Genomic DNA, 27,656 nt, shown 5'->3' with positions numbered 1-27,656 from the left:
CCCTGCTTCTAGGTGTCTTTTTACTCCTTCATTATCCTGTCAGTCAGAATTTCAATACGATTTTAATTAGCAGGTAAAAACTGACAGATGCTTTTTAGTTCAAACTCTTCTGGGCCATTTATTTTTTATGTTATTCATTTGTATTTTATTTTTGTATTATTTTATTTATTCAAAATGTACAATTCATTATTATTATTATTATTATTATTATTATTATTATTATTATTATTATTATTATTATATATTTTCCTACTATTATTATATATTTTCCTACTATTATTATATATTTTCCTACTATTATTACTATTTTAACTTTTAATCTGTATGACATTTATATTTTTTATTTATTCAGTTATTTTTATTTTATTTTTCCATTAATGTTTATTTTATCTTAATGTATTTATTTGGTATTTGCATTTATTTATTTATGAGTTGTAAATGATTGTAAATGACTAATTACTGTCTCTTTTACTCCTGACTTGTCACGTGACACGTTTCTCTTGTTTGCACAATCTCACGCTGTGCCAGCGCAGCATTTCACTGCGTATACTATATTATAATAATTTATGTGACAAATGAAGATTGGTTTAATTTTAGCTGATATCAGTTTGACTTCACTATTTATAAAATTCAGGTTACAAACCGGCTTCTCGGTATATTTTTACACACTCATCGTCCTGTCAGGTAGAATTTTAATACAATTTTTAATCAGCAGGTAAAATTTGACAGAAGCTTCCTTTATGGTTCAAACTGTTCTTTATTATTATTTCTTAATTTGTTTTCATTCATTTTTTCAGAATGCTTATTTTTGTTTATTATGTGATTGCTTTATTTATTTATTAAAAATAAAAAATCTAAGATTTGACAGAAGATGCTTCTCTTTTCTGGGCTACACCCGCGCATGCGCAGTAGCTCCCCTCCCTGTCTCTCCTGACCGCTAGTGACCTCAGCAGCTTCTGCAGCAGCACAACTTGGACGGGCTCGGCACACGTGCACTCACACACGCGCGCGCACGCCGCTTAAATTGCACTCATAAAAAAAGCCGGAGCAGGCAGGAGGAGATGGCGGGGATATTCGGGAAGATCTTCGTGGGTATTTACGTGGAGATAAAACGGAGCGACGGTACGTAGCTTAGCCGCACACACACACATATTCACACACACACACACACACACACACACACGCACACACACACACGGCTCCTCCATCCGGCGGGTCCGGAGGAGAGGAGCTAACGATACCGAGAACCGCAGCTAGCAGGCAGCTAACTTACTGCATCTTGTCCGCAGCGTCTTGAAAAGCGGAGCAGAGAAAAGCAGAAATGTTGTTTTCTGTCAGTCATGTAGACTCACAGCAGCCGGCGGCCCGGCTGCAGGCTGGCTTACCGGCCGGCCGGCCGGGCGGGCGGGTCCGTCCACCGGTACCTCTGCCCCGGCTGTGACTGACACCTGCCCCGCTCTGTGTGTCCGTCCCCTCCTGCACATTATGGCTCCAGTAAAGAATGACATTCATGCCGCTAACCTGCACCGCATCATCCAGCTGTGGCCTGTGAATCACGGGCTAGCGGATGCATGCATGCATGGATGGGGGCCTCTCCCCTTCTTACTGCATCTCACCAGGCACAAAAACCTTTAATTTAAAGCATTTAAAGCTATTCAAATGTATAAATTCAACTGATTAATTAGCTGCCATTGTTTAAATGAACAGACAGCAAACGCAGCTCTTGAAGTTGTGCAGTGACTGACAGAAAAGTATTCTAATCATCCATCAGGGGCCACACCCATCAGCATCTCAGCATCCTTACATCAGTGTCAGGATTTAATCTGTTTGTTCCTGCGTGTAAAGATCTGCAGATATTCTCAGTTAGAGCTGTGTGGTTAGTTCACGGTTCATCGGACGAGTTAATGTCAGCAGCTTATCCCTACAGTCAGTCCAGTGCAGCACTGAGCAGGCCCCCAGCATCTCTCTCTCTCTCTCACTCTGTGTGTGTGTAACTCCCCACTGCAGGACGAATACACCAGGCGATGGTCACATCGCTGCATGAAGACAACGACAGTGTGACGGTGGAGTGGATCGAGAATGGGGACACCAAAGGAAAAGAGGTAAAGCTGCCACTCGTCCCCAATAACATGTTTCATTGCTGTAGGTACTGGAATGTACTATTTCTATGAATATGAATATCTGTCACCAAAACACACTTAAATGAACTTTTCTTTCATTCAGACACATTGCGTGTCTGTAGATGTCTGGGCCCCTGAATAAATGCAGCGTCAGAGGACCCCCGCCCCCCTTCCCCTTCTAATAAATCCACTGTCACACCTCTATAAATAACTGAATCAGCAAATAAACATTCCTCTGTGGTAGTTATTAGGGTAATCAGTAATGAAATGTTTGTCACACAATCTCTCTTCTCAACATACTGTCATTATTTTCAATTCCATAAAATGTCAGAAAATGCCCAAAGCTCAAGATGACGTCCTCAAATGTCTCGTTTTGTCCACAACCTGAAGAAACCAGAAAATATTCACATTTGAGGAGCTGGAATCAGAGAATTTGGTCTTTTTTTTCTCCTTTAAAAAAGATAAATTACAACATGCACAAAAAGGTTACTTTCAGTCAAAAAGTAACGCAGATGACAGCTGCTGTATGAGCCGTTTTGAGTCTAACGAGTCTTGTAAACTGTGATGTGATTAGTTAGACTACATGTTCACCTGCTGCAGTTTTACAGGACTGTGGTGACCCCATGTGGCTTCCTGTCTCTGGGTGTCTGGTAGTGAATTTGAGAGGAGAACAGACTAGAAATGACTCAGCAAACACACTGATCTGTGCTCCGTGTTTGTATTACTTGACGAGGTGTCATCTCTGGTTATATATAGAGTTGAAGTTCTGGGGAGTCGACTGAACGGTTTCCAGATTCTATTTTGTCGACTTCGTCTCTGTCTGCCGGGAGCTAACAATAGCCGAGCAGCAGTCTGCGGATATCAGAGTTTCATGAAGAAACACAAACAGCAGCAGCAGCAGATCGATCAGTGAGTCGACCTCTCTGCTCTGTCTGCGGCCTAGTTCAGGTGTCCGGTTCTGACAGTCGGGATCTGTGTCGGATAACGTTACTTTTATTCTTGTATTTTGCAACCGGAGCTGTGAATCGACCCCAAACTTGAAACAAGTCTAGATTTGGAGACTGAGGGAGGATTACAGTCTGAACTATTTATTCAGCCAACAGTAATAATTTAATTACAATGCTAAGAACTTCACTAAAAAGAAGAATAACTCATTTTCGTTTGTGCCTCAGATCGACCTGGAGAGCATCTTTGCTCTGAATCCAGATGTTGCTCCAGATGAGGAGATACCACAGAGTCCCGAGGCTCCTGTTCCTCCCTCCAACGTGGCCAAAACCAGCAAAGTCCCCAAGGTCTGCTCCCCAGCAGCTGCTGTCAGAGCTCATTTTCTTAACTGGTTAAGCTTTGCTTTAACTGCCCCAATTTAACATTTATACACAGTATAGAAACCGTTAATAAATGGTTTTTAACACACGATAATGTGGTTTTAAGCAGATATAAGCGTTTATTTATGTATTTGTCAACAACTATAACTCCTCCTGTGGACACTCAGAAGTGTTTGCTGCTGTATAAACAGATAATAAATGACTATATAATAAAACACAGGTGTAATATTATAAATATGTCTTCATGGGAGAAGTTATAAGTACATTAATAAACACTTTAAAATGTCTTCATATCTGCTTACAGCTACATTATAGTGTCTTAAATGTTATGGGGGCACATGAAGGAAAAGTGTTACCAATAAATTATTTGTTTATATGTTTAATTTGAGGAGAAACACTGTTTTTGTTCTTGACTTTGTGTCATTTTTTCAGTTTGTATCATTATTTTTGTTTTCTATTTATACAGAAATTGTGTCTTAATGCTTTTATGTGTTGTCACTAATTAACTGTTACTTATTTAAATTATAATTTTTGTAGCGTAGATGTGTTTAACACAAACTTTCCTTGTTAAGGAATAAGGATGATGGGATTTATAAAAGTTTGGAGTAAAGCCAGGTTATCTGCAGGTCTTGCAAAGTCAAAAAAGTTTTTAAAAAAGGCCTGAGAAGGTATTGAAATTAAAAAATATATTTTACAAAAGCCATAAATATATTTTGTCCTCCCTCCTATAGGCAGTAATGTTAGTTATAAAATGTTTTTGTATGTGTTTTCTGGCCGTTGGGAGACGTTCAACATCTACAAACTACAAGTCAGACCAGTGTGAGGAGTTTCAGTGACCATCAGACGTGCAGCAAACAGTCACCACTGCAGCTACAGTAGTGAGGAATCTCATCAGCTCACAATGGACAAGTGTCAGTTTTTACAACTGGTTAATCCATCCGTCCATTTCTGCCACTTATCCACATGTAGGTCAGCAGTGTTGATGCTGCCTGAAGACGAAACACGTTGCAACACAGAGTAGCTGCTGATTCAAGACTTTACTGAGTTCTTTATGACATTTAGTGTCTGTATTCATGCACATATTGAGCATATTAACATTCAATTTTAATTAAATTAAATTAATTAAAAGTTTTGCACTTGACAGCTCCTGTCCCGGTATTTTCACTGACCCACTTGGGAAGCCTTTTTTCTTGGATAAGTGTATTTTCCGAAGTGTAACATCACACCAGATGTTATCACACAAGGATCCAAATGAATATTATCTATGCAGATGTGTCTCAAATAGCACAAGTTTATTTTCTTTTAAACTGTGAGAAAGCAAGTTTTTTTTGTTGTAGTCGTAGTTTTTGTATTTTTAGTGAAGTCTGGAAACACTTTTAGGTGTTTTCACACGAGCATTTGCTACATAAAAAAAACGAAAATGTCAGAGTTGTGTCAATCTGTGTTTAGATCAGCAAAATGGATTTTGTGCAGTTTTGAGACTTTGAATGTGACTGATCTTTATTTGTCACATAAATGATCAGTGGCCACAACAAAGAGAGACACACCGACGGAGAGCTTTTAACAATAGTTTATTAAATCAAATTGTGAACAAATTAAAGACTTAATTAAATATTTAACAGAGCGTGGTGGGGTCTGGATGTCAGTAGAGTCAGTGGTTTGCATGAGTGAAAGATGTATGTGCATGTTGTGAGGTGCAGAAAAAGAAACAACATGACCCCAAACCAAAGCGGGAGCCTGTAGGGACGAGCAGAGAGCTGCAAGCAGTCAGGAGAGAGAGAGAGAGAAACTGCCACAGCTGCATCCTGGACTTTAATAACCTGGAAACCCTGTTAGCCATCAGGTGACGCCAGCTGCAGACTGCAGGTAGATCACAAGGCCAAATAAAGACATCAGGAGTGTAAGATTGTGCAGTAGAAATTATCTGCTCTTCTCTGTAAATGTAGTCGTGCAAGATGCAAGATGTACTGTATATCTATATATATATATTAGTTAAAAAGTGCAGATAGAGTTGAAGTAATGAATGTGACAGATGATCTTTATCCAGGGGGGTTTCTTTAAACGTTGTCAGTCTAATGTATGTCGTACATTCAACTCTGTTTTTTTGTTTTCAGACCAGAAGAATTACAGCAATACCCAAACCTGAGAACGCTCCTCGAGAGAATAGAGGTATGTTTGATATAAATGTGTGAAAACATAAAAACCTACTGACTCACTATCTGAATCTGAGGTATCTAGAGGTCGACCGATTAATCGGTTTGGCAGAAGTTTCCTTGGACAAGATACAGAATCCCAAATTGCTCCCGACGGCTGTGACATCAGTGTGTGAATGATTAGGAAATCCTCCTGATGAGCAGGTTGGCAGCTTGCATGGCAGCATCTGTCATCAGTGTATGAATATGTGTGTGAATGTGACACTACGAAGGCACTTTATAAATGCAGCCCGTTTACCATCCACACAGTCGTACAGTGGTGTTACAGATTAATGTGTCTTTTCACTCTGCAGAGAGCAAATTAACCAGCCAATAGACATTTTAGCAGCTGCTGGATTAACATTAATTAGCTACAGCTGATCTAATCTGCTGCTGGTGATATCTGTCATAATCTGCGAATTTAAACACATTTTTGTGAGTGAAATTTGCCCACAAACGGAGAGGAACAAGTTGCCTTATATGGCAACTTTTAGGGATGTTATTTATGCTAATGGTGACATGTTCATTAATGTTTACTTCATCATAAACAGGTGACATTTATCAGGCTGAAATGAGCGAAAAAGTTCATACAGTTAAGACAGTTTGGTGAATCTGACGTGGAAACTCAGATAAAAGTCAGAGATTTAGGATAAAATACAAAAATGTTCTTGCAGGAGGTTTAATGTCTTTGTTACTCCAGATAATCCACAAACATTACTGTAAAGTTTTCACATGGACTGTTTCTTCAGTAAAAAATGTGCATAAACGTGTGATTATTGTTGACTGTGTGTCCTCCTCAGCTGCAGCGGTGGGAACCACTCGGGCCCGTCCGAGCCAGCACAGCCAAGCGGCAGAGCCCCCTCCTCCGGCCATCACTCCCCAGACCGCCATCAACCAGGCGCTGCTGAAGGAACAGAACGGTCAGTTTCTCTACGCGGGTAAAGCAGGGCAGAGATTTGTTCTCTCTGATATATCTCTACATGCAGTCGTTTCCAAGTCCTGCGTGTCTGTTGTTATTTTCTGCTGGAGGGTTTGTTGCAGAGGCCAGAAGCAGTGATGTCATGCCACACAGCTGTGTGTGACGGCGTCAAAGGCTCTTTCACGCTCGCTGGCTCAACCTCTGGATTTCTGCTCATACTACAGCACTTGTTTTCTGCTGGATTTAGCATAAATGTTTGCTGCTGTGGAAAAAAAAATCAATCTTTCAAATACGTGTTTGCAAACGGGTACAGGAGTTAGACTGTTTTCACTGTATAAGCACGACATTTAGAAGGTCATATCATGCACATTTACAGCTCTATATTTATATTCTGGGGCTCTACTGGAATATTTTTGCATGATTTACAGTTAAAAAACCTTCTTATTAATCTTATACTGGCTCTTTATGCAGCCCCTCAGTTCAGCCTCTGTCTGAAACAGGCTGTTTTAGCTCCTGTCTCTTTAAGACCCGCCTCCTGATGAGCCCACTCTGTTACTACGTAAACAAACAATAGTAGCAGGATTTCACCTCTTTTTCTTGTTCTTTATTTACAATGTCAACTTCTCAAATACATCCGTACATGTTGGAGCCTGAATCAGGTCCGAAATATGCGAGTGGACAATCTTAATGTGCCGTAGAGCTCCGTTGTTCTTTAAAAATGATTAAAAACACATGAATGAGCCAGTACTGACTAGAACACCAAATATGTATTCATCCGCAGCTAAAAATAGTCCCCAACAAATCCACTTTCCTCCTTTTTGAGTAACGTTTGTTAAAAACTACAGTTCCCAGCTGTTTTGGGATCTTATTTAACCTTTTTAGATAATAAAAGTATATATTTGTGAGCTTATTTTTAAAGATTTACATCTTCAGTAGGAAATAATAAACATGGAGGGGTTTGTGAGATTATTTTTTGCTTCTTTCTCTCCAGCACGAAGGAAATCCAACTGTGTGAAGGAAGTGGAGAAACTGCAGGAGAAACGAGAGAAGAGACGACTTCAGCAGCAAGAGCTCAGAGAGAAGAGAGCACAAGTGAGCAGCCGTCACACACACACACACACACACACACACACAAAACCGCTCATAGTGATCACATCTGTCTGGGTCAAATTGATCACTGTAAGCAGATGATTATTATAACTGAATTTTTGTCTTTTTCTTTATTTCTCATGTAGATAATTATCTAACTGACATTATTACATGAATATAAAGTGATTCAACAGGCAGCTTTTCTATTTACTGAATTTTATTGACTGTTTTAAAAATACAGTAAAGCCGTGTGAAACATTTGCTGCTTCTCTGCTGCATCTCATTGGCTCGTTTTTGGCAGTTTGTCAGAAGCTTCAAGGAGACAATCATGATGTCAGTGTGCATGCCAGGTTTGTGCACTATGACGATATATATCATATTATGCTCTGTTGTTTATTTTGTTGTGACACAAATCACTCTCTTTATGGCGATGTTTCTCGTCATTTGGAGTCCGTCCATCTTTTGCACAGATTATATTGATAAATTACTTTTCTTGGCTTTTTACTCTCAAAGCTTTTATCGCGCTTACAGTAACGTAATGATTTGTAATGTGGACCCGAACCCGGACGCAGACTTGAGATGAATGAAAAGGATTTATTGCCAAGGAAGAGGGGACCGTAGATGGAAGCAGGCTGGAGGCTGGAGGGCGGCGGTGAATGAGGGAGAATGGCGAGTGCTGGCGAAGGGGAGCTGGTGGTAGTGGGTCTGAAGGCGGCGGTAGTCGAGCAAGGAGAGCGAGCGTTAGTGAGAACAAAACCTCTGAATGAGAGAAGGAAAACGTTATATTCTGATTATTTCACGGCACAAATAAATAACCGTCAAACAGTCAACAAATGATTTACAGACGCTCTTAGTTACAGTTTCCTCCTTTTCATTCATTCATTACATCCAACTAGTGGTTAATACGAGGACAAAATGACAAATTTGTGTTGGTTCTATGGTGTTGGAATTACAAATCTGACGCTTGCAGTGCGCCAGAGGAGCGTCAGATGAGGCGCGTCAATTATCGCTTCCAGTGCGTTTAGGCCTTGGGATCACGCAGACAGGCAGGTGAGTTGTGGTCCAAGAGCACCAGAGACAGAAACAGCAGTTACGGAAATAATAATCTGTAATACAAGTTACTGATACAAGCTACCACTGAGGCAGAAACAACGACCTGGCGAAGAGCCGGAGCAGATGATGAGCTCAATGGAGGACAGGTGTGTGCAATCAGCCAGGAACCAGGAGAGTCGGGGAAGGAGTGACACGCCAACGCCACCAGACGCACACAGATAGACAGACAGACAGACAGACAGACAGACAGACAGACAGGCATCTCAAGTCTCTTATCTGATCTTTCCTCGCTCCTCGCCTGAACCAGAAGTTGTTCCTGCTGCGCCATCTTGACAGGCGTCCAAAGTCTCTTATTTCTGCTCCGAGGAGCGAGGAAACACGAGAGCAGCCTTCACTGAACTCTTTTACCGGCCGACACGCCCCCTTATTGGATATCAGTTATTGACTGGATGCTGCAGCTGATCAGACTGATCTGATACATCGCTGCAGTTTCTCACTGAAGTGGAGACAGATTACTGATTAAATTCAAGTGAATCACTCAGTTTGATGTTTTGTTTTCTGATTCATCAGAAATAGTACACAATACATAGTTAAAACAATCTGATCAACAAAAGAACCATAAACAACTTTCTTCATTTACTATAAAGATGATCTTGTTATTTCATCCATTAAACTGTTTATTGACTTTAGTTTTATCCATAAAACAAACATTTAAACACGTTTATATTTTACATCATTTATCGTCATTTCCATTCAGTCACATGTGAGGCTGAACATTCCTGAGTGACGACGTTTGATATGAGTTTTATGATTTCCATTTTTCCTGAAACATTTAGCCAAATACATATTTTCCAGTGTTCAGAAGACGCTCTGATCAATGAATTCACCATCAGGATTATCAAAAAAATACAGATGCAAATAATCAATAAATAGTATAAACACATTCTGCCAGTAGAAATGGTTCCTGTGCATCTGAGCAGGACTCAGTATAAATGCAGAACGCAGGTTTTATTTATGTTTGTTGTAAACAGGGAACAGGCTGCAGAGAGGAAACAGCTGCTCTAGCGGTGATAACTGTGAACCTTTATTAGTGTTAACACAGTGAACATGTGTGCAGAAACAAACTCCATCAGAAGTCTCTACAGCTGTTAAAGCCGACTGACAGCTGATCCAGCTGTGATTCCTCGTTTCCTCTCTCCTCGCTTGGTTTCCTTGCGTCTCTCCGTGCATCCTCGGTGGGAGCGACTGAGACGTGAGCGAGGGAAACATGGATGCAATTTAAGTGACTTGGGATGCATCCACAGACAGACAGGTGAACATAAGGGAAACTAGAGCCATAACCGTGACAGTTGCCTTCATTTTGGGACCCTTTAGAGATATCTCGTGACCCTTGTGGGAGTCCTGAACCCCATCTTGGGAACCACTGGTGTAGATCTTTAAAAGGTTTCCCACATTACAAATAAAGAACATCTGCTTCTCTGCTGTTCCTGTACAGATATCTTGTGTAAAAGAAGACAATTTGCTAAACTTCTTTGCTATTTTAAGAGCATTTTATAAGATATATTCAATATATTTGTTCTCTGTTCCTTTGTAGGAGGTGGATGTGAATTTACCAAACTATGAAATCATGTGCATGATCAGAGACTTCAGAGCCAGTCTGGACTACAGGCCTTTAACCACTAATGATCTGGTAAGTCTGGTTTAGGGCTGCGTTTGCAGAGTCAGTGTATTTTAAATCTCTCGCGAAAGATCCTGTGGCACAGTTTATAGAAACAAACGTCTAATTAAATGAAGATTACCGTATAATCCAGAGTAGAGATGTGAGGAAAAAAAATCCCCTATAAAAGGCTCAGTCTGCCCGTCTGAGATTCAGCCCCACTGACCCGTCGAGATCCCAAAGTTTCCAAAGATACCAGAGATGTCAGTCTGAGTTTGATGATGCACGAGACATGTTTATGCTTGTAGAACAGTTTGCAAACCATCAGACATCCCAGACTCTTAAAACAAGGCCTAAAAACTTTATTCAGGAAGGTTTTTTCATCTTAACTCTTATTATTTTCTTTATGTTATTAATACTGTCGCACTTTGAGTTTCACTATGAATGAAAAGTTTGTGTTATCATGTAGAATATTTCCAGTTTATGGAACAGTGTAGCTCACTGGTTGTTCCTCTGTCTCTCCCGCTGTCTAACCTGCACATTTCAACCATTTTCAGATGTGTTAATATCAAGAAGTCATAGAACCGTAGTTGCAGATGTGACTTGTATTTCTGCTCCTGAAGCATCGTCTTTACCGGCTGAAGTTCAAAGCGGTGACGGTAACTTCAGTCCCCGATGGCCGAGATGGTTGTTCAGAGCCGTTTGAACTGATGTTAATGAGCCGCAGTGAAGTAAACTACCAGTTTACCAGTAGTCGAGGCTGCGTTCTTACTACTGTAACATTTCTAATTGCTACTCTCAGTAGTGATGCTTGCTTGTGTCGGGTCCCAGATGCATCAGAGACTCTCACACACATTATTTTGAGGTCAAGTGGACACAATTACTGGATTTTCTCTGGACAAAGAAAAATAAACTATGTTGCAATGAGACCAAGATCAATAGATAATATAATAAAGTGACTGTACGTGTGATTTAATAATAATAATAATAAAAAACTTTACTTGTATAGCACCTTTCATACAAAATGCAGCTCAAAGTGCTTTACATTAAAAAAGATTTTAAAAAAAACAACAAATTTTAAAGAGATAAAAAACAAATGATTGAGAACATTAAACAGGAATACATGCGTAGATGCAAGAAAAATGAGAAATAGTGCTTTACATTAAAATAGAGGAAACACAGCTAAAAATCATTAATGAAGAAGAATAAAAATACCTTAAAATAGAATAGTAGTAGTAGTAGAAAAGTGTTTTAATATATGATATGGTGCAACAGTCGTACTATAGAAAGGCTTTAGGTTAAAAAGATGTTTTTAAGTGTCGTTAAAAGCTTTAAATGGAGAGATGAGAACTCCAGCAACACTTGTATCATGAAAAACAACTTTATTAGTTGACCGACGCGTTTCGGCTTGTGGCCTTCATCAGAGTCATCATCAAACACATTACAAACAACATTTAAATAAAGTAAGTTCAGTATGAAAAAAGTTAAGACAACCACTCATATACATCCCGACACATATCAGCCGATGGGGCAGAGACGGGTTGGATATACGGTCATGTGGCTTCAGGCCAATCGTTGTCCAAGAAGGGACACAGGTGACGCCATATATGGTCCGTTAACTAGAAAGGTGCAACCAGGAGGTGGAGACTGCTTCTCTAATGTCTTTAAGGCGTTCCATAGTTTGGGAGCGTCATCGAGGAAAACTGCATCTCCAGTTTTCTTTTTGGGAAGGTTTAAGGGTATCAAGTGAGCCTGCAGATGAAGATCCAAGGGTTAAGTTAGTCTTTAAACATCTTATAGCTTCATAGAAGAGCTGGAAGTAGCTGATAAAGAATATATATATGATACTGTCTGAGTGGAATAAGATGATTTTTCCAACCTTTAAACTACTGTAAGGGACTTAAAATGGGAACTCTGGATTTAAATGGAAAATTACATTAAAGCATTAGAGCGTTTGCTTTTTATCTGAGAATATACAGTTTGAATGAGGCAATTCCTGACAAGAGCTACTATATAAGAGTCTAAACAACGTATTGTATAACACAGTGTAGTTTATTTCTGCCTCTTGATGTTTCAGATCGAGGAGCATCGGATATGTGTGTGTGTGCGAGCGCGTCCTCTCAATAAAAAAGGTAAGTGGAGCTTTTTCTTCTTAGAGTATATTTGCATTATTCACATAAAATACAGAACAGCAATCTCCATTTTATTCAGTAATATCTGTGCAAACAGGAACTGTTAGTAGACAAAGCAGAGTGACTTTCCATGATGCAGACGTACCATAAATAAGATAAAATAGACTTTATTGTTCCCGACTGCATCACTGCATCAAAGAGCATTTTTACATACTTTGCAGCATCATTCACACATAAAAATACATTTAAAAAAGGCCAAAGTTCATAAATTCAACAGAAAAAAAACAGTCAGACCAATAAAATCAGTAAAGTAATATTACACGTTCAACATAAAACCGACAGTATTACACAGGCTAACATAGACCCGACTACATGTGTAAAATGCTCCGTTACCATGTGATGTTTTACCAACAAGACATTTAATCACTACTGTTTAAAATCTTAATGGACGACGGTTTAATCTGCATTTGTGACCAGAATGTAAACACTCATATTCAGACTGAAGCATGTGAGATTGATCATTTACTATTTTCTGGGCACCAACTGTAATACAGTATTAATGAAGAGAATGATGTTCTTTCTGTCCTCCGACCTTCATAGTGGTTTACAGGCTTTAATGACTGACAGATGCTTGAATATTAAACCCGACTGATGAAACAAAATGTCTTGCAATACAAATACAGGTTACAAGAACGCAGATCTGTAAATAGTTTTAAGTTCAATATTCAGACAATAATCAGGATTCATTCTCAATAACTTTTCATCAGTTTTCACCACGTTTGTTGTGCAGTGCAGAATAAAACTCTAATATTTTTATTTTTACCTCATGATCAGAATTGAAGTTTGACAGTCCAACTAATGAGGAACTGATGGGTATTAAATACAAATGAGTATTTATTTGAGTCATTTATGGTTGTAATATTATGTCACAAATGTTATATCTCATATATTATGTGAGTAATTAAACTTATACATATACGTATAAGTATAAATGTTTGTAGGACCTTCGCCTAGTGTCAAGAACTGAACAACAGTTTGGACTCAAATGCAGACAGTTGGCAAAAGTTCAAAAATCAGTCCTTTAATCACAGCCGGGTCGGTACACAGGTGATCAGTCAGCAAAACAAGAATATCCAAATCAGTAGGTTAAAAGACAAAAACAGGTCAGGAAATGATGAGGCTCACAGAAAACAAGACGAACTGGCACAGACGGACGGGAAACACTGAGACTAAATACTCTGAGACACAGGTGCAACACATCAGGGCAGGTAATCACACAGGAGGACAGGAACGAGACAAGAGCTGAGTGTCAACATAAAACAGGAAGTACAAGACAAAGAACACCGGGAGAAACAAAAAGACCTGCTTCCAGAGTAAATGTGAATACAGATGTTTTTGTGACATAAACACCTGCAGCGTTTTCACAGGAACAAACATTCGGGGAAAATGTGTCTTTTTTTTTCCCGCCTCTTTTCAGAGTTGTCAGTGAAGGATTTGGATGTGATCACCATTCCCAGTAAAGACGTGGTAATGGTCCACGAGCCGAAGCAGAAAGTCGACTTGACCCGCTACCTGGAGAACCAAACCTTCCGCTTCGACTACGCCTTCGATGAGAACTCCACCAACGAAATGGTTTACAGGTAGAGTGTCTTCATCGCTCTGACCTGCCGCTGTGGAGTCCTGCTTAACTAACAGAAGCTCTTCTGCTCGCAGGTTCACCGCTCAGCCGCTGGTCGAGACCATTTTCGAAAGAGGGATGGCGACCTGCTTCGCGTACGGACAAACAGGAAGTGGAAAAACACACGTGAGTGCTTTGACGTTTGACCTGATGGAAGTCGACGTCCTCGCTGCTCGTTGCTTGTTGTAACTCTGTCGTGTCTCCTTTCAGACGATGGGAGGCGACTTTTCAGGAAAGAACCAGGACTGCTCTAAAGGGATCTACGCGCTGTCTGGTCAGTTTCACCCTTCAGCATCAGCTGCTCTGGTGGTTTCTGTGTGTTTCACTTTATTCACGTCTCTTTTTCTCTCACCGTGCAGCCAGAGACGTCTTTCTCATGTTAAAGAAGCCAAACTACAAGAAGTTGGATCTCCAAGTCTTTGCCACATTTTTTGAGATTTACAGCGGGAAGGCAAGTGTCTTTAACATGATTACTAATTATTGTTATTTATTTTAATTTATTTAAAAGTTATGACCAAATACATAAAAAACTATGACAACATTCCCTTCAACCTTTTGTGTTTAGTGCTAACTAGCAAATGTTAGCATGGCTGCAGCTAACTGGGCTGTATATTCATCTCTCGATCGATTAATCTGCCTGTTATTTTCTCAATTAATTATTTGGTCCATAAAACATCAGAAAACAATGAAAAATGACAATCACAGTATCCTTGAGCACTAAGTGACATCATCTATTGTCTTGTTTTGTGCTCCAAATGGTCCAAAACCCCAAAATATTGAATTCACCATAATGAAAGACCAAGAAAAGCAGAAAATTCTGAATTTATTGCTTGAAAACTTACTTAAATATTTATTTGATTATCAAAATAGTTACCAATTAATTTTCTGTCATTCGACTAATCAATTAATCGACAAATTGTTTCAGCTCTAAATGTAAACACAAAGCTGGTGAACATGGTTAACATTATACCTGCTAAATATAAACATGTTATGATGCTAATGTTAGCATTTAGCTCATAGCATCGCTGTGAAAATACGACCTCACAGAGCTGTTTGCGCTAATCTGTAGAAAATAGAGACATTTCCATTAAGCCATGCAAGTGGTTTCCACTTCACAGTCAACTATGAGTAAATATTAGATTTAAGATATGTAATGATTTTGGCAGTATATTAATTTAAATAACTTACATGGATTATTTGCATATCCACATAAAGCTGACACATAGTTTATTTTCTGCATTTGAAATGTTCCTTTTGTCTAATATGACAAACTCAAAGTGTCAAGAAAACTACGACACATTTCTACTTAATTTCTACTTTGTGGCTGAAAGTGTCGACGTCACACTGTCTTCTATCAGACGTCCTTCTTCCTCTCTGAAAGTCAGCGTTGGAGGTTTCATAAATAACTCTGACCGGATATTTTTAGTCCTAGTTTATCTTTCAGTGTGTGTACAGACCCTGATGTATTTGTGCATGTGTGTCTATGTAATATTAATCAATTAATAAATTACAATTCCATACATTACAGCTGCTCCAGTGAGTAAAGCTGTAGAGACGTCGGCTGAAATACTGAAACTGATTTGTTTTGTTTTGCATGAAAAAGGTGTTTGACCTGCTAAACCGTAAGGCCAAGTTACGCGTCCTGGAGGACGGGAAGCAGCAGGTGCAGGTGGTGGGGCTGCAGGAGAGGGAGGTGAAATGCACAGAGGACGTCCTCAAACTCATCGAAGTGGGAAACAGCTGCAGGTAAACACCAGAGGAAATGATTCTTTCTATAAAACAGCAACAAGAGCAGTCGGTAGTCAAAATAATCATTTTTATTGCACTTTTCAAGAAAGGAGCACAAAAAATACAATTACACACATAAAAGACAGTTACTTATAAAACCATCTGTAAAGTAAAAACAGGGATTAAAATAAACATTAAATCTGGGGGTAACATGGCAGCTGTGTCATGCAAACAAATACGTCTTGTGGTCAAACAAAAACGTGACTTTATAAAAAAGTGTTTTAAGGCTTTATTTAAAATCTGAAACATGGACTGTTCCAAATTTCGGAAGCTTAATCAGCCCTCGACTTTAACCTGGACTCTGGAATAGCGAAATAACCTGCTGGCTGATCTAAGAGGCCTTTTGTAAGAGTTAAAAGTTCACTGACGTACTCTGGCATCCGTTCATGTAAACCTTTGTCAGTAAAGAGTTTGATTTTAAAATGGATTCTGAAGGAAATTGGTTACGAGTACAAAGACACCAAAACTGGGGTGATATGAGAAGAGCATTTGGTCTTCGTCAGGAGCAGGACTGCAGAGTTCTGCACAGTCTGAAGCTGAGCTAGCTAACATTACACTCCAATAACATTATCAGACTCATGATGGACTGTTTAAAAAAAAAAAAGATAAAATTTGTTGCAGCAGAAACAGAGATACCTTCTTTTTTTTTATTCCACACATTCTTCTTCCTTGTTAAAATGTTTTGCCTACATTACCCACAATGCAACTTGACCACCAACAGCTCAGTCTGAGATTCAGGTGTGTTATGCTAGTAGCAGCTAATGTAGCCTGGAGCTATTAGCCTCCAGCAGAGATGAGGAGCCACAGAGGTTTGATAACCTCACTGCCACAGATTTCTCTCATTTTCAAACTTGTCGTCTTCAGTCCTGACCGACACTGACTCAAATGACTACAGGATAACATCACTCTGATCTTGGAAAATCTTAAGATGCTCTTTATATTTGGAGGAAGGTGAAGGTTTGTTTCATGTGTTCATTTGAGGAAGGTCACAGTCTCCTCATCGCTCCACACAGATCTGATGTTTTCGTCTCTTCAGTGGAAACTTGACTTGACGTTTCAGTCTCATGCTTCATGAACGTCATGATGTTTTCACCGAGTCTGTTTCCATTGCATCTTCTTTTTATTGATACACAAACTTTTCCACCTCAGTCAGGCGTGAAAACGTTTTTGCAGTGTTTCCACTCAGGTTTTTTTATGGGCCAGATGAAAATGTTGATGATGGAAACATGTTTGTCTCACATCAGCAAAGCAGCTCTGGAGTCTGGAGCCACATATTCCATCATGAGTACAGCTCAGCCTTCAGAAACAGCTGCAAAATATCATATCTTAACATTTAACAGCAGCTGATTAAATGCTATAAATATTCTGAACTGATCCTTTATGCTTTTTGTGTCTCTGCATCTTCTTCAGGACTTCTGGTCAGACTTCGGCGAACGCCCACTCCTCTCGAAGCCACGCCGTGTTCCAGATCATCCTGCGCCGGCGGGGAAAGATGCACGGAAAGTTTTCCCTTATTGACCTGGCGGGAAACGAGAGAGGAGCCGACACATCCAGCGCTGACCGCCAGACTCGCCTGGAAGGAGCAGAGATCAACAAGAGCCTGCTGGCACTCAAGGTTCCCCTCCTCAGTACCTCAGATACCTGAGTCCATAAATCTGGATGTTATTTATGTCAGTTTAGGTTTTGATTGACTCATAGCTCACAAATGTTAAGTATGGAGAGCACAAACACACACACATACAGTACAATATTCAGACTACTTCCTGCTGTGCTGAGCTTGATGTTCCTGATGTCAAACAGTAATGCTGTATATATATATATTCTACATTTACATAATAATTGATTCCACATAAGTTGACTGACTAGTAATTATTGGTATTTTAAATCTTATTGTCTTTACAGTAGATTAATCTATAAAATGTAGAGGAATATCCGTCACAGTTTGTCATAGCTGAAGGTGACAACTTCAAGTTGTTTGTTGTGTTCAACCAACAGTCCGAAACACAAAGATATTTCAGGTTGTCACGTTGAGAAGCAGGAATGGACTCAAAACGCTGAGACCGAAGGCAAAGCAGGTCTGAAGAAAACTCTTTATTAGGGGTCAACGGCAAAAACAAAAGCTGACACAACAGCAAACTGGAGTAAATGCAGGCATCTAAACAGAACCAAAGAACAAAGACTGACTTCTAAACCAAGAGTTAAACACTAACTGAACTAATAAGGGAATGAGGAACAGGTGACTGAACACAAGGGCAGGCTGGGAAAGACACTGGGAGCAAGGTGGAGGTAACGAAAGATAATGCAGGGCAGGTGTGAAGGGACAGCAGACTGGAGAAGAACAGCGAGACAAGGGCAGGGCAGGTGTGAGGAGGAGGAGGAGGAGGAGGAGGAGGAGGAGGAGGAGGAGTACGTGAACACATGAGGAGAAAACACAATAAGCACAGTCTGATCAATAAAGGCAACCCAACTGACAGAAAGTCTCTCAACTCAAAACAGAAAGTCTGAGGGCATCTGATAGATAATCACAACCAAGGAATACAAAGAGACTCACAAGAGTCTCTAGAGTCACGGACAGAACCATGACACATGTTAACATCATGCGTTTTAATGAGCTCTGTGCGGGGCGGCTGTGGCTCAGGAGGCAGAGCAGAGAGGTGTAGCTACTACGAAGCGAGATTAGTGGGTTAGCGAGGTATGTTGAGCATAAAGTCAGGGTTTTCAATGTCACAAAGGTGTCTCTCTTTTAACCTGGCTACATCACCATGGTAACTTATACCGCAAACTTAACCTGGTCCGGAGCAGATTATGATCTGAGTCTCGGCTTAATAAAAAGCGCCGTCCTTTCACTGACCACCTGATTTCCTGCGAAGTCTGTTCAACACTGCTGTTACTGCAGATATTAGAACACCAATTAGAAAATTGATTAGTCTTTTATCATACATACTATTGATTTGATGTCATATTGTAAATTTGTAATGGTGCAATAAGGGTTACTTACAGGATGGTATTTTGTTACAATATATCAAACTGTATTCCAAATAAAACAAACAAACAAAAAGAACCTAATGAAGAAATACTTTGAACAAAAAAAAAAGATGAATCTATTGGTATTTATCAGATAATATTCAATCTATAATATTAATTTCACTTTGATTTGGTCAGAATCTAAAGTGGTTTCCACTGATCCTTCATTATGAGACTGAGTCAGACAGTTTAATGTTTAAATCTGCTGCATCAAGTTTAAAGTTTAAGAGCTCTGGATGTGGGAGGCATCGAGGGGTGAAATAAGTATACAAACTATTTACATAATTAATAAATTAATGAGTTCGTTTTTTAATGAATGAATTTACATCAGCAATGTTCTGCCAGCTGTTCTCTCTCGCCTTATTTGCAGCAACAGCCTTATCTATATTCTTCATATCTCTCCGTTATAATCATCTGTTCCTCCTGACTGAAGCAGGCGGCACACGATCGCTCCGTTTTGTGTGGAAAAAGAGTGAAATGACGCCAAACGCCCCCTTTTATGGGGACGCACACAGAGCCTGAAGCAGAAAGCCTGAGTTAACAAAGAAAGTCGTGATGCCACTTATCTCTGATTGTGAGTTTAGGGTTTGTTGAGCCAGCTCACACAAAGAAAGCCTGAGTATGTTGAACTGGCTTCGTAGTAAAACCCCTCAGGTCGTCCGTTAATCAGAAGATCTGCGGTTTGATCTCCGGCTCCTCCAGTCCGCATGTCGAAGTGTCCTCGGGCAAGATGCTGAACCCTAGATCGCGGCGCCGTCGCTGTGTGTGTGAATGAGTATTAGATTAGATCTCCTGATGAGCAGGTCGGCACCTTGCACGGCAGCGTCCGCCATCAGCGTGTGAATGTTGACATGCAGTATAATATAAAGCGCCTTGAGTGGTTGGAAGACTAGGAAGGCACTATCTATATAAAAGCAGCACATTTACCATTTAATTTGGTGTTGTAGCTGCGCTCATGTGATTCACTGAGCTCATAAACCCCCCCGGCGGAGCCTGAGATACACAAACATGAACACATTAAAAAGAAACATCGGTGCAGGTTGAATGAGCATTAAATGTTTATATAGACTCTCTTTTAGAGAGAAGTAGGTCATGAACATTCGTACATGATTGGAGGATGTTTGGATCATGTGACTATAAACTGACTTCTGTGCCCGTCTGAACCACCACGAGGCTCCATTTATAGTCGATCAATCAATTTGTCATTGAGCAGGAAATTAATAGGCATCTATTTTATAATCAAATCATCATTTCAGGCAAAAATGTGATGGTTCCAGCTCCTCAACTGTGAGGATTTTCCGATTTTCTTTGTCTTCACACTGTTTTTAACTGCAGGTTGGACAAAACAAGACGTGTTATGACATCATCTTTGGCTTTGGCTTATGGGTGTTTTTAATTGTTTTCTGATGTTTTATAGACTAAAAGATTAATCAGTTAACCAAGAAAGTGACTGTTATTTGAATGAATTATGGAAAAATAGTCAGTTGCAGCCCTTTGGTGCTTTGAAGAACTTTAAACCAGAGAATATCTTCCTTCTTTCCTCATAAATGATTTAAACAGTCAAACAATTAGCAGAACTGTTGTAGACTAATTATTCCAGGACTGATGAGCTTTACATTTACAAACCGTCCCTCCAGGCAGCCGCTGACGGCGTTCTTGTCTCTCTGCAGGAGTGTATTCGAGCTCTGGGCCGAAACAAACCTCACACTCCGTTCAGAGCCAGCAAGTTAACTCAAGTACTGAGAGACTCCTTCATAGGAGAAAACTCCAGAACATGCATGGTAAGAGGCGCTGCACGCGTCACTGATCACGTTTAACACATTCAGATGATCTGATCGTATATATATTGATCTCTTGATGTTTCCCTCCTCAGATTGCCACCATCTCTCCCGGGATGGCTTCTTGTGAAAACACCTTGAACACGCTGAGATACGCCAACAGGTAAAAACAGATTCTTCTGAACTGAAAGAAAATAAATGTTTACAGTATCTAAGGTAGAAAAAATGTTAACTTCTCCTCTTTAAAGTGAAAAACACCATATTGGCTTGAATGTAAGACGTTATTTTACTCTGTAAGTTCTGTTTGGAAAAGTGGGCGTCATCTTATATTCAAGGACTAGACCATATGTGTCAAAAGTGGGCATTGACTGAAAACTACATTTCCCACAATGCATGCCGATTATATTACCCAGGAAGTGACGGTATCCTGCCACTAGACTGCAGTGTGTCCACATCAATGCGATTTTCCCAACAAGTGGAATTGAGAAATATAAATAATGACCCCAAAAATGTCCAGAAAGAGAAAAATTGATGCAGACGGAAGCAGAAAACATGTTTGTGCTTCAAGGAGAAAAAACCTGTACGTCTTTTGTGTTACGAGGCGTCGTCTGTGGTCAAAGAGAACAATCTACCAAACACGGAGCTACGTACGCCAAAAAATAGCCTTCAAGAAAAACAACAAATTGTCCAAGAACTAAAAGGCATTTGTTCACAAAAGCCACAACCAAAAACAATGCGGTGTGTTAATAATAATAATAATAATAATAATAAATAGCAACAAGTTATTAATAATAATAATAATAACTTGTGTTTGATGTTATTTTTCTTTATTCTCTTGGATAGTTTGATCGTTGATTGATGGAGTAATGTGACAAATTAAAAAGATTTATGTTATAATTACAAAGCAACAAGCAAACATATTTTTTTTACATCTATGCAAATATATATATATATATATTTGTAACTTGAACAAGTAATAACATTCAGAGTTATTTAACATTAAGGAGTAGTTACATTTATTTTATATTACATTTAGTTACATTTAAAAGTTACATCTGGTCCTCTGAGGGCAACGATTATGCTGATGTAGATGAGTTTGACACCTCTGGACTAGACAATTATGTGTTGTTTTTTTTCTTGTTTTATTTTACACAAACATAAAACACATATACAATACTCACACACACAAAAAATAACATAACTTACATCACAAACACAAACAAAAATATAGAATAATCACAGCTCTGTGTCCCAAGTTTTTGATATTGTCGAGATTTATTTATGTCTGAGCTTTAATAATGATCTTTTCCTGCAAACTGTAATGTTTTAAAAAGAATATGAAGGTTTTTTTTGGAGAATCAAGTATATAAAGTTTGCCAAGCAACACAACAATATTCAATAACATATTTTTATCATCTTGATAAGATAAGGGGATAAAGGTAAAAGGACTGTTTGTTCAGATAACTAATCTGCCACCTGCTGCCAGATCAGATATTCTTCCTGAAGAGTGTTAATGGAATAATACAGAGAGTGTTGCATTATGGGTTGTTTGTAGCCTTAATGTTGCTTGGCTAGCGAGTGTCTCCAAGTCCATTAGAAGTCTTTTTCTAAAAACAGGTGTTGTTGTCTTATATTCGGATCAATACTGTAATTATCAACACCTCAGTAGCTCTCATTGGTTTTCTGTAACAGCAGCAGCATCAGTGACACGTTTATTTATATCTTGAGTGTGAATCTGAAGTCAGATTTCAGCATCTAACACCACCGTCTCCTGTCTCTTCTTCTTGGTTTTGTGTGTTTCCAGAGTAAAGGAGTTCGGGATCAGTCCCTCAGATATTCCCTTCTCTCAGAGCGGAGGCGGAGGAGGTCGCTCTGAACTCTCCCCTACGTATGAGTATGATCACTTTTATTATGTTTCACCACAAGTTACCACCATACTGCCACATGATGTTGCTTCCTGACCATTTAGAAGTAATTTAGAGTAATTTGAGATCAAAGATTTTTTTTAGTTTTTGTCACTAAATCCCATAAAAAGACCAAATCCAACAATGAATTGATCTACTAACACGAATTTTCTGTGCATCCAAACTCTGATATATCTTATTCCTCCGTCTGTTAATTTAGAGCTGCAACGGTCAATTAATAGATTAGTTGATTGACAGATAATAAATCTGCAACTATTTTAATAATTAATAATCATTTTAGTCATTTTTAAAGCAGGTTGCAGCTTCACAGATGTGAATATTTTTGGATCTGACAATTTTGATGGATATAAATAAAGATGTAGCGGTAAATTTAAATCAAGAAAACAATAATCTAACTCCGTTCAACCTGTGACAGAAAAATAAAACATGATTGATCGTAGTTGAGCTGCTCAGTAGCATCACTGCAAATTCAGCCACTTCAAGTCTGGAAGGAACAAGAACGATGAACAAAACCTCAGACGCTTGTTGTTATGGGGATAGAAGTATAGAAACAAATATAGAAACTTTGCCAGAATATCCATTTTTAAAATATAGTTTCTGCCAATGAAAGAGATATCTTTTGTGAATCGATTAGTTGATCAGCAGAAAATAAATCAGCAACTATTTTGATAATTGAAAAATCATTTTAGTCATTTTTTGAGCTCCAGATTTCCAAATGTGAATATTTTCTGGTTTTCATTATCCTCTAATGATAATAAATCGATTATCTTTGGGGTTTGGACTTTTGGTGAAGTTGTAAAGTAACTTATGAGTTTTGGGAACTTGTGCTGACATTTTACAGACCAAACGAATCAATGAATCTGGAAACTAATCTGTATTTGAAGCCCTATTTTGCATTAACAGTTTTCCCCTGAAACTTGCATGGAGTCTATATTATTTATGAGTTTCGTCCAAATGTTTCTCTCTTAAACCTCTCGCAGCATTTATAATCACATCCTCCCCGAGCAGCATGTCTGTCCGTCGCAGCCGCCGACTATTCTGATGCATGTTGTTGCTCATCATGAGATCCTCCCAGTGGTGGTTACAGTAGTCGTACCGTAACGTCACTGATGTGTTGTCAGGGTGAAGGAGCTCACAGTGGACCCTGCGGCGGCCATGGAGAGCCGCCAGGGAGGACACATCAACCAGCTGGAGGTGCTGGAGGCTCAGTGGGGAGTCGGGAGTTCCCCGCAGAGAGACGATCTGAAGCTGCTCTGTGAACAGAATGTAAGAAACACACCCTCCCACGTTCTCACCAGTTCACTCAGCTGTATGTTAGCTGGTTTTAGACCACGTCCACACTAAACTGGCTGATCTTTTTCTCTCCGTTTTGGCCTTTTGTCCAAACTAAAACAGTATTTTTCTACCCCGAAAATGGAGCTTTTTCAAAAACAACCTCCAGAACGTGTAAATCTGAAAAACCGGTTTGTTTTCTTGAACTGAACCTTGAAGAGATGGACGGCTTCCTGCGAGTGTCGTTCTCTTTATTGTCTACTTTGACCGCTTGTTTAGAGTTAAACATAGCTATCGACCACCTTTCTCTCACTGAAAATGTTGTAATCTGCTCGCAATAAACTAAATGTCAGGAAGCCGCAGCAGAAACAGGAATAGTACGCCGTTTCTTCTTTGCTGGTTTTCTTTGGCTGACGCGCCAGTCACATGCCCAGTAGGAGGACAAATTACCAGTTTTGGCGTTTTAATGTGGACGGAGATGTTTGCAGAAATGAGCTGAAACGCCTGGTGCTCGAAAACTGCATTTTAGAATTTAGCAGACGTAGTCTTACACTACTGTACGTCTACACTACGCCGCCTAATTTTTAAACTGTGTGTCCACACCTGCATTTTCAGGTTGTTTTAGTGGAGACTTCTGAACAGCATAACGTGGCATTTCCCTTTTTTTTTAGTTGGCAAACAACAAAACTACGTCACAGTCAACATCTGGTAAGAAGTAAGAGACAGGTTGGCTGACCGAGGCTCTATTTTATGGTGCAACATGATCCGTCAAAATCAACATAAATACAGGATAATGACAACAGCTGTGCAGTGTCATCGGCTATATCGACACGTAAAAAGAATCAACTCGTCCTCTGTGATAACTTCTACTGTGTTTGAAGGCTTTATAATTCATAATAAAGTTGGTCTCATTTACATATGTTTTTGTTTCTGTTGTCAGTCAACGGAACGAGTATGAAATAGTGATTTAATCGGGGACCATAAACTCTACAGCGCAGCGCTGCAGGAATAAAATCATTATTTTATAATTGCACTGTCATCTGACAAATTAACATAAATCCAGGTTAATGACAAAAGCTCTGCTGTGTATTCGGCTGTAATAACATTTAAAATGATCACAGAGAAGATTTAAAGTTTACATCATCATTTTTGTAAAATCGCTCAGTTTTTGGGCGAGAAAAAAAATGCTGTTTTATGTCAGATTGGAGGACTAAAGTGGAGAGAAAAAGATTAATTTACCGGCGTGATGTAAATGTGCTCATAAGACAACATTTGGATTGCAAACTGCAGACCTTCAGGTCAGTGTCACTTGTGCTCTCTGTAGGAGGAAGAGGTTTCCCCGCAGCTCTTCACTTTCCATGAGGCCGTCTCTCAGCTGGTGGAGATGGAGGAGCAGGTTCTGGAGGATCACAGGGCCGTGTTCCAGGTACAGCAGAGCCTGCAGGGATACTATTACTGTAATGTCAACTTTGTAATTTAAATGCTCAAATCTGCAGGGGAAGTGAGCTCTACTCAAGATGTCTTGACAAACTTTAAGTAGAAAAAGAGTGTAAAAACTAGCAAAGAAAACAGGAGTACCATGAGCTGACAGTCTGCTGCCTTCTTCAGAGCTTAAAGGAAAAAGCATCAGATTTATAGCTTTCAGGGTAACTGGATGTATGAAGTAGAGAATGTATTGAATCACATGACTAAGAGTCTACAGTCATGCTAGCAGCTCTTTGAGGGTGCACTGGAGCTAAATGCTCAACAGCAGCCTGCTAACACGCTCACATTGATAATTCTAGCATGTTTATGTTTAGCAGATACAGTGTTTACCATGTTAACCATGTTGGTTTAGCGTGTTAGCATGCTAACATTTGCTAAGTAACACTAAACACAAAGTACAGCAGAGGACTGGTGGGAATGTCGTTAGTGTTGCAGATTTGCAAGTATTGCACAAAATGAGATTTTGACCAGATGATGGATGAAAAGTCACCAAAGTCATAAGGATTCATCCTCCATGTGATAGTTGTTAAGATATGTCAGTCTGGACTAAAGTGATCGACTGACCAACATTTCCATCCCTAAAGCTGCTAGCATGGTTAGAAAAGAATCTTTACAAACTCTTTAGTGAGCTATCTGTAGCAGTATACATACAGTAAATACTTTTCTGAGGAAAACTTCCCTCTCTCTTAAAAGTTAGATATGCAGAAAAATCTGTATAATAAAAAAAGAAAAAACACAACATACTGTAGGATAAGTTTAACTTAATTTATATATGGAGAGGAGTTATACTGTATTTACAAATCTAACTTTGCAGTTTATACTCACTCATAGCTCAGATGAACCCTGTTAAAGGTTTGGTCTTAATATGCACATGAACACTATGTTATGTTGTCTGTTTTCCCTTTTAGCTCTGAAGAAAGTCTCATCACTCTCAAGTGCTTCTTCTTTCTTTAATACACCAGCTTTTATACCTAAAGTATTACTGAGATATGTTGAAGTACCAGCTAAACCTCTTTTAAAATACCAGAGAAATTCCTCCAAGTGTCTTTTTCATGTTAGTTGTTTTTCTCACAGTTCAGTGAAGCAAGGCGTTTATTCCCACTCTGTTAATCCGAGGTTATAAAGTTTAAACAGCACAGAAGGTGTTAAACTACGGCGTTCCTCCTCACAGGAGTCGATCCGCTGTCTGGAAGAGGAGAAGGTGCTTTTGGAAATGACGGAGGAGGTGGACTACGATGTCGAGTCATACGCAACTCAACTCGAACAAATCCTGGATCAGAAGATCGACATCCTCACCGAGCTGAGAGGTAAAGATCGTTTGTCCGGTCGAATGTTAGAGATGGTAAACACATCTTTATAATATTGTTATATATGTTAGTCTTGATCATTTCATCATGTCGTGAGTTCTGTTTTATTCTTTCTTCTTTCAGATAAAGTCAAGTCTTTCCGTTCTGCGCTCCAGGAAGAGGAGCAAGCTAGCCAACAAATAACCCCCAAGAGGCCTCGTGCACTATAGACACATAAAAAAAATATGATATTCAACTGTTGATGAAAGAGCTGATTTAGCTCAGCTGTGATTTTATGACTTACTGTCTATATGTGTGTATGTGGTCTCTCTATCTCTCTCCCCCCCCAAAAACTTTTGCTGTACAGGCTGCCATCGCTTCCCATCATCCATCCGTCCACCTGTAAACCTTCCATCCTCCTGTGAAGTGTATTTACAAGGTTTCTGTGATTAAGTCACAAGTGCTTCATTTTAAGCCAAAAAGAAAAAAGAAAAAAAAAGATGATAAATTATTTGATTCAAAAACATTTTTATAGGATCGATGATAGGATATCCTCACTTTGGCCAATTTTGTAAACAGCTGTTGCCATTTTGTGCAATATCGCGCCTCGTTTGGAGGATTTTCTTCCTGTTCTTCCCCTTGTTTCAGCTCAGGGGTGAACAGGGCTTTATCGAGTTTATGTGTATAAAAAAACAACAAAAAAACAAAAAATGAGCCAAATGTGTGTTTGTGTTGATACTGTATGTAATATATGGTTGATTGAGAGAAAGCCTAAAACACAAAACTAATCTTACATTACATTTATCGGCCTGACAGGGGCGCTATAATCAAAGAAACTTGAGACGCAAAACTTTCATTCCAGAGTGATCCATAAATACATCTACAGACAACAGATTTTTCATTTGCCATAATAAAGACAGGCTACTTCTTGTT

General features: G+C 39.3%; 1 protein-coding gene across 3 annotated transcripts; it reads left to right on the top strand.

Moving 5' to 3' along the window:
* The first annotated feature begins 908 nt into the window (after positions 1–908).
* LOC137170730 (kinesin-like protein KIF2A) lies at positions 909–27,656 on the top strand. Of its 3 annotated transcripts, none has more exons than XM_067574286.1 (22): positions 909–1,122; positions 2,008–2,102; positions 3,293–3,412; positions 5,282–5,311; positions 5,560–5,614; positions 6,438–6,557; positions 7,548–7,648; positions 10,293–10,388; positions 12,433–12,487; positions 13,965–14,127; positions 14,201–14,291; positions 14,376–14,439; positions 14,525–14,616; positions 15,769–15,911; positions 17,364–17,568; positions 20,648–20,758; positions 20,851–20,918; positions 22,560–22,643; positions 23,802–23,946; positions 25,277–25,378; positions 26,609–26,744; positions 26,868–27,656. In XM_067574286.1, exons 1-22 carry the CDS (start codon positions 1,062–1,064, stop codon positions 26,951–26,953), a joined length of 2,223 nt encoding a protein of 740 aa, XP_067430387.1. In that variant the 5' UTR covers positions 909–1,061; the 3' UTR covers positions 26,954–27,656. The 3 variants fall into 3 exon arrangements, with proteins under 3 accessions (XP_067430387.1, XP_067430386.1, XP_067430388.1); XM_067574285.1 differs by having other exon boundaries at positions 910–1,122; positions 22,560–22,649; XM_067574287.1 differs by lacking the exon at positions 5,282–5,311 and having other exon boundaries at positions 911–1,122; positions 22,560–22,649.

Source organism: Thunnus thynnus, chromosome 19, assembly GCF_963924715.1.
Source record: "Thunnus thynnus chromosome 19, fThuThy2.1, whole genome shotgun sequence".
Lineage (NCBI taxonomy): Eukaryota > Metazoa > Chordata > Actinopteri > Scombriformes > Scombridae > Thunnus > Thunnus thynnus.
Note: the sequence above shows the minus strand (reverse complement) of the source record. Positions and strands in the feature narration are given on the sequence as shown.

Excerpts from the sequence above, each read along its gene's own strand:
- LOC137170730 (XM_067574285.1), top strand. The coding sequence starts at position 1,062 with ATGGCGGGGATATTCGGGAAGATCTTCGTGGGTATTTACGTGGAGATA. Across the intron at positions 14,292-14,375 it reads CAGGAAGTGGAAAAACACAC|ACGATGGGAGGCGACTTTTC; the intron begins GTGAGTGCTTTG and ends GTCTCCTTTCAG. Across the intron at positions 25,379-26,608 it reads ATCACAGGGCCGTGTTCCAG|GAGTCGATCCGCTGTCTGGA; the intron begins GTACAGCAGAGC and ends TCCTCCTCACAG.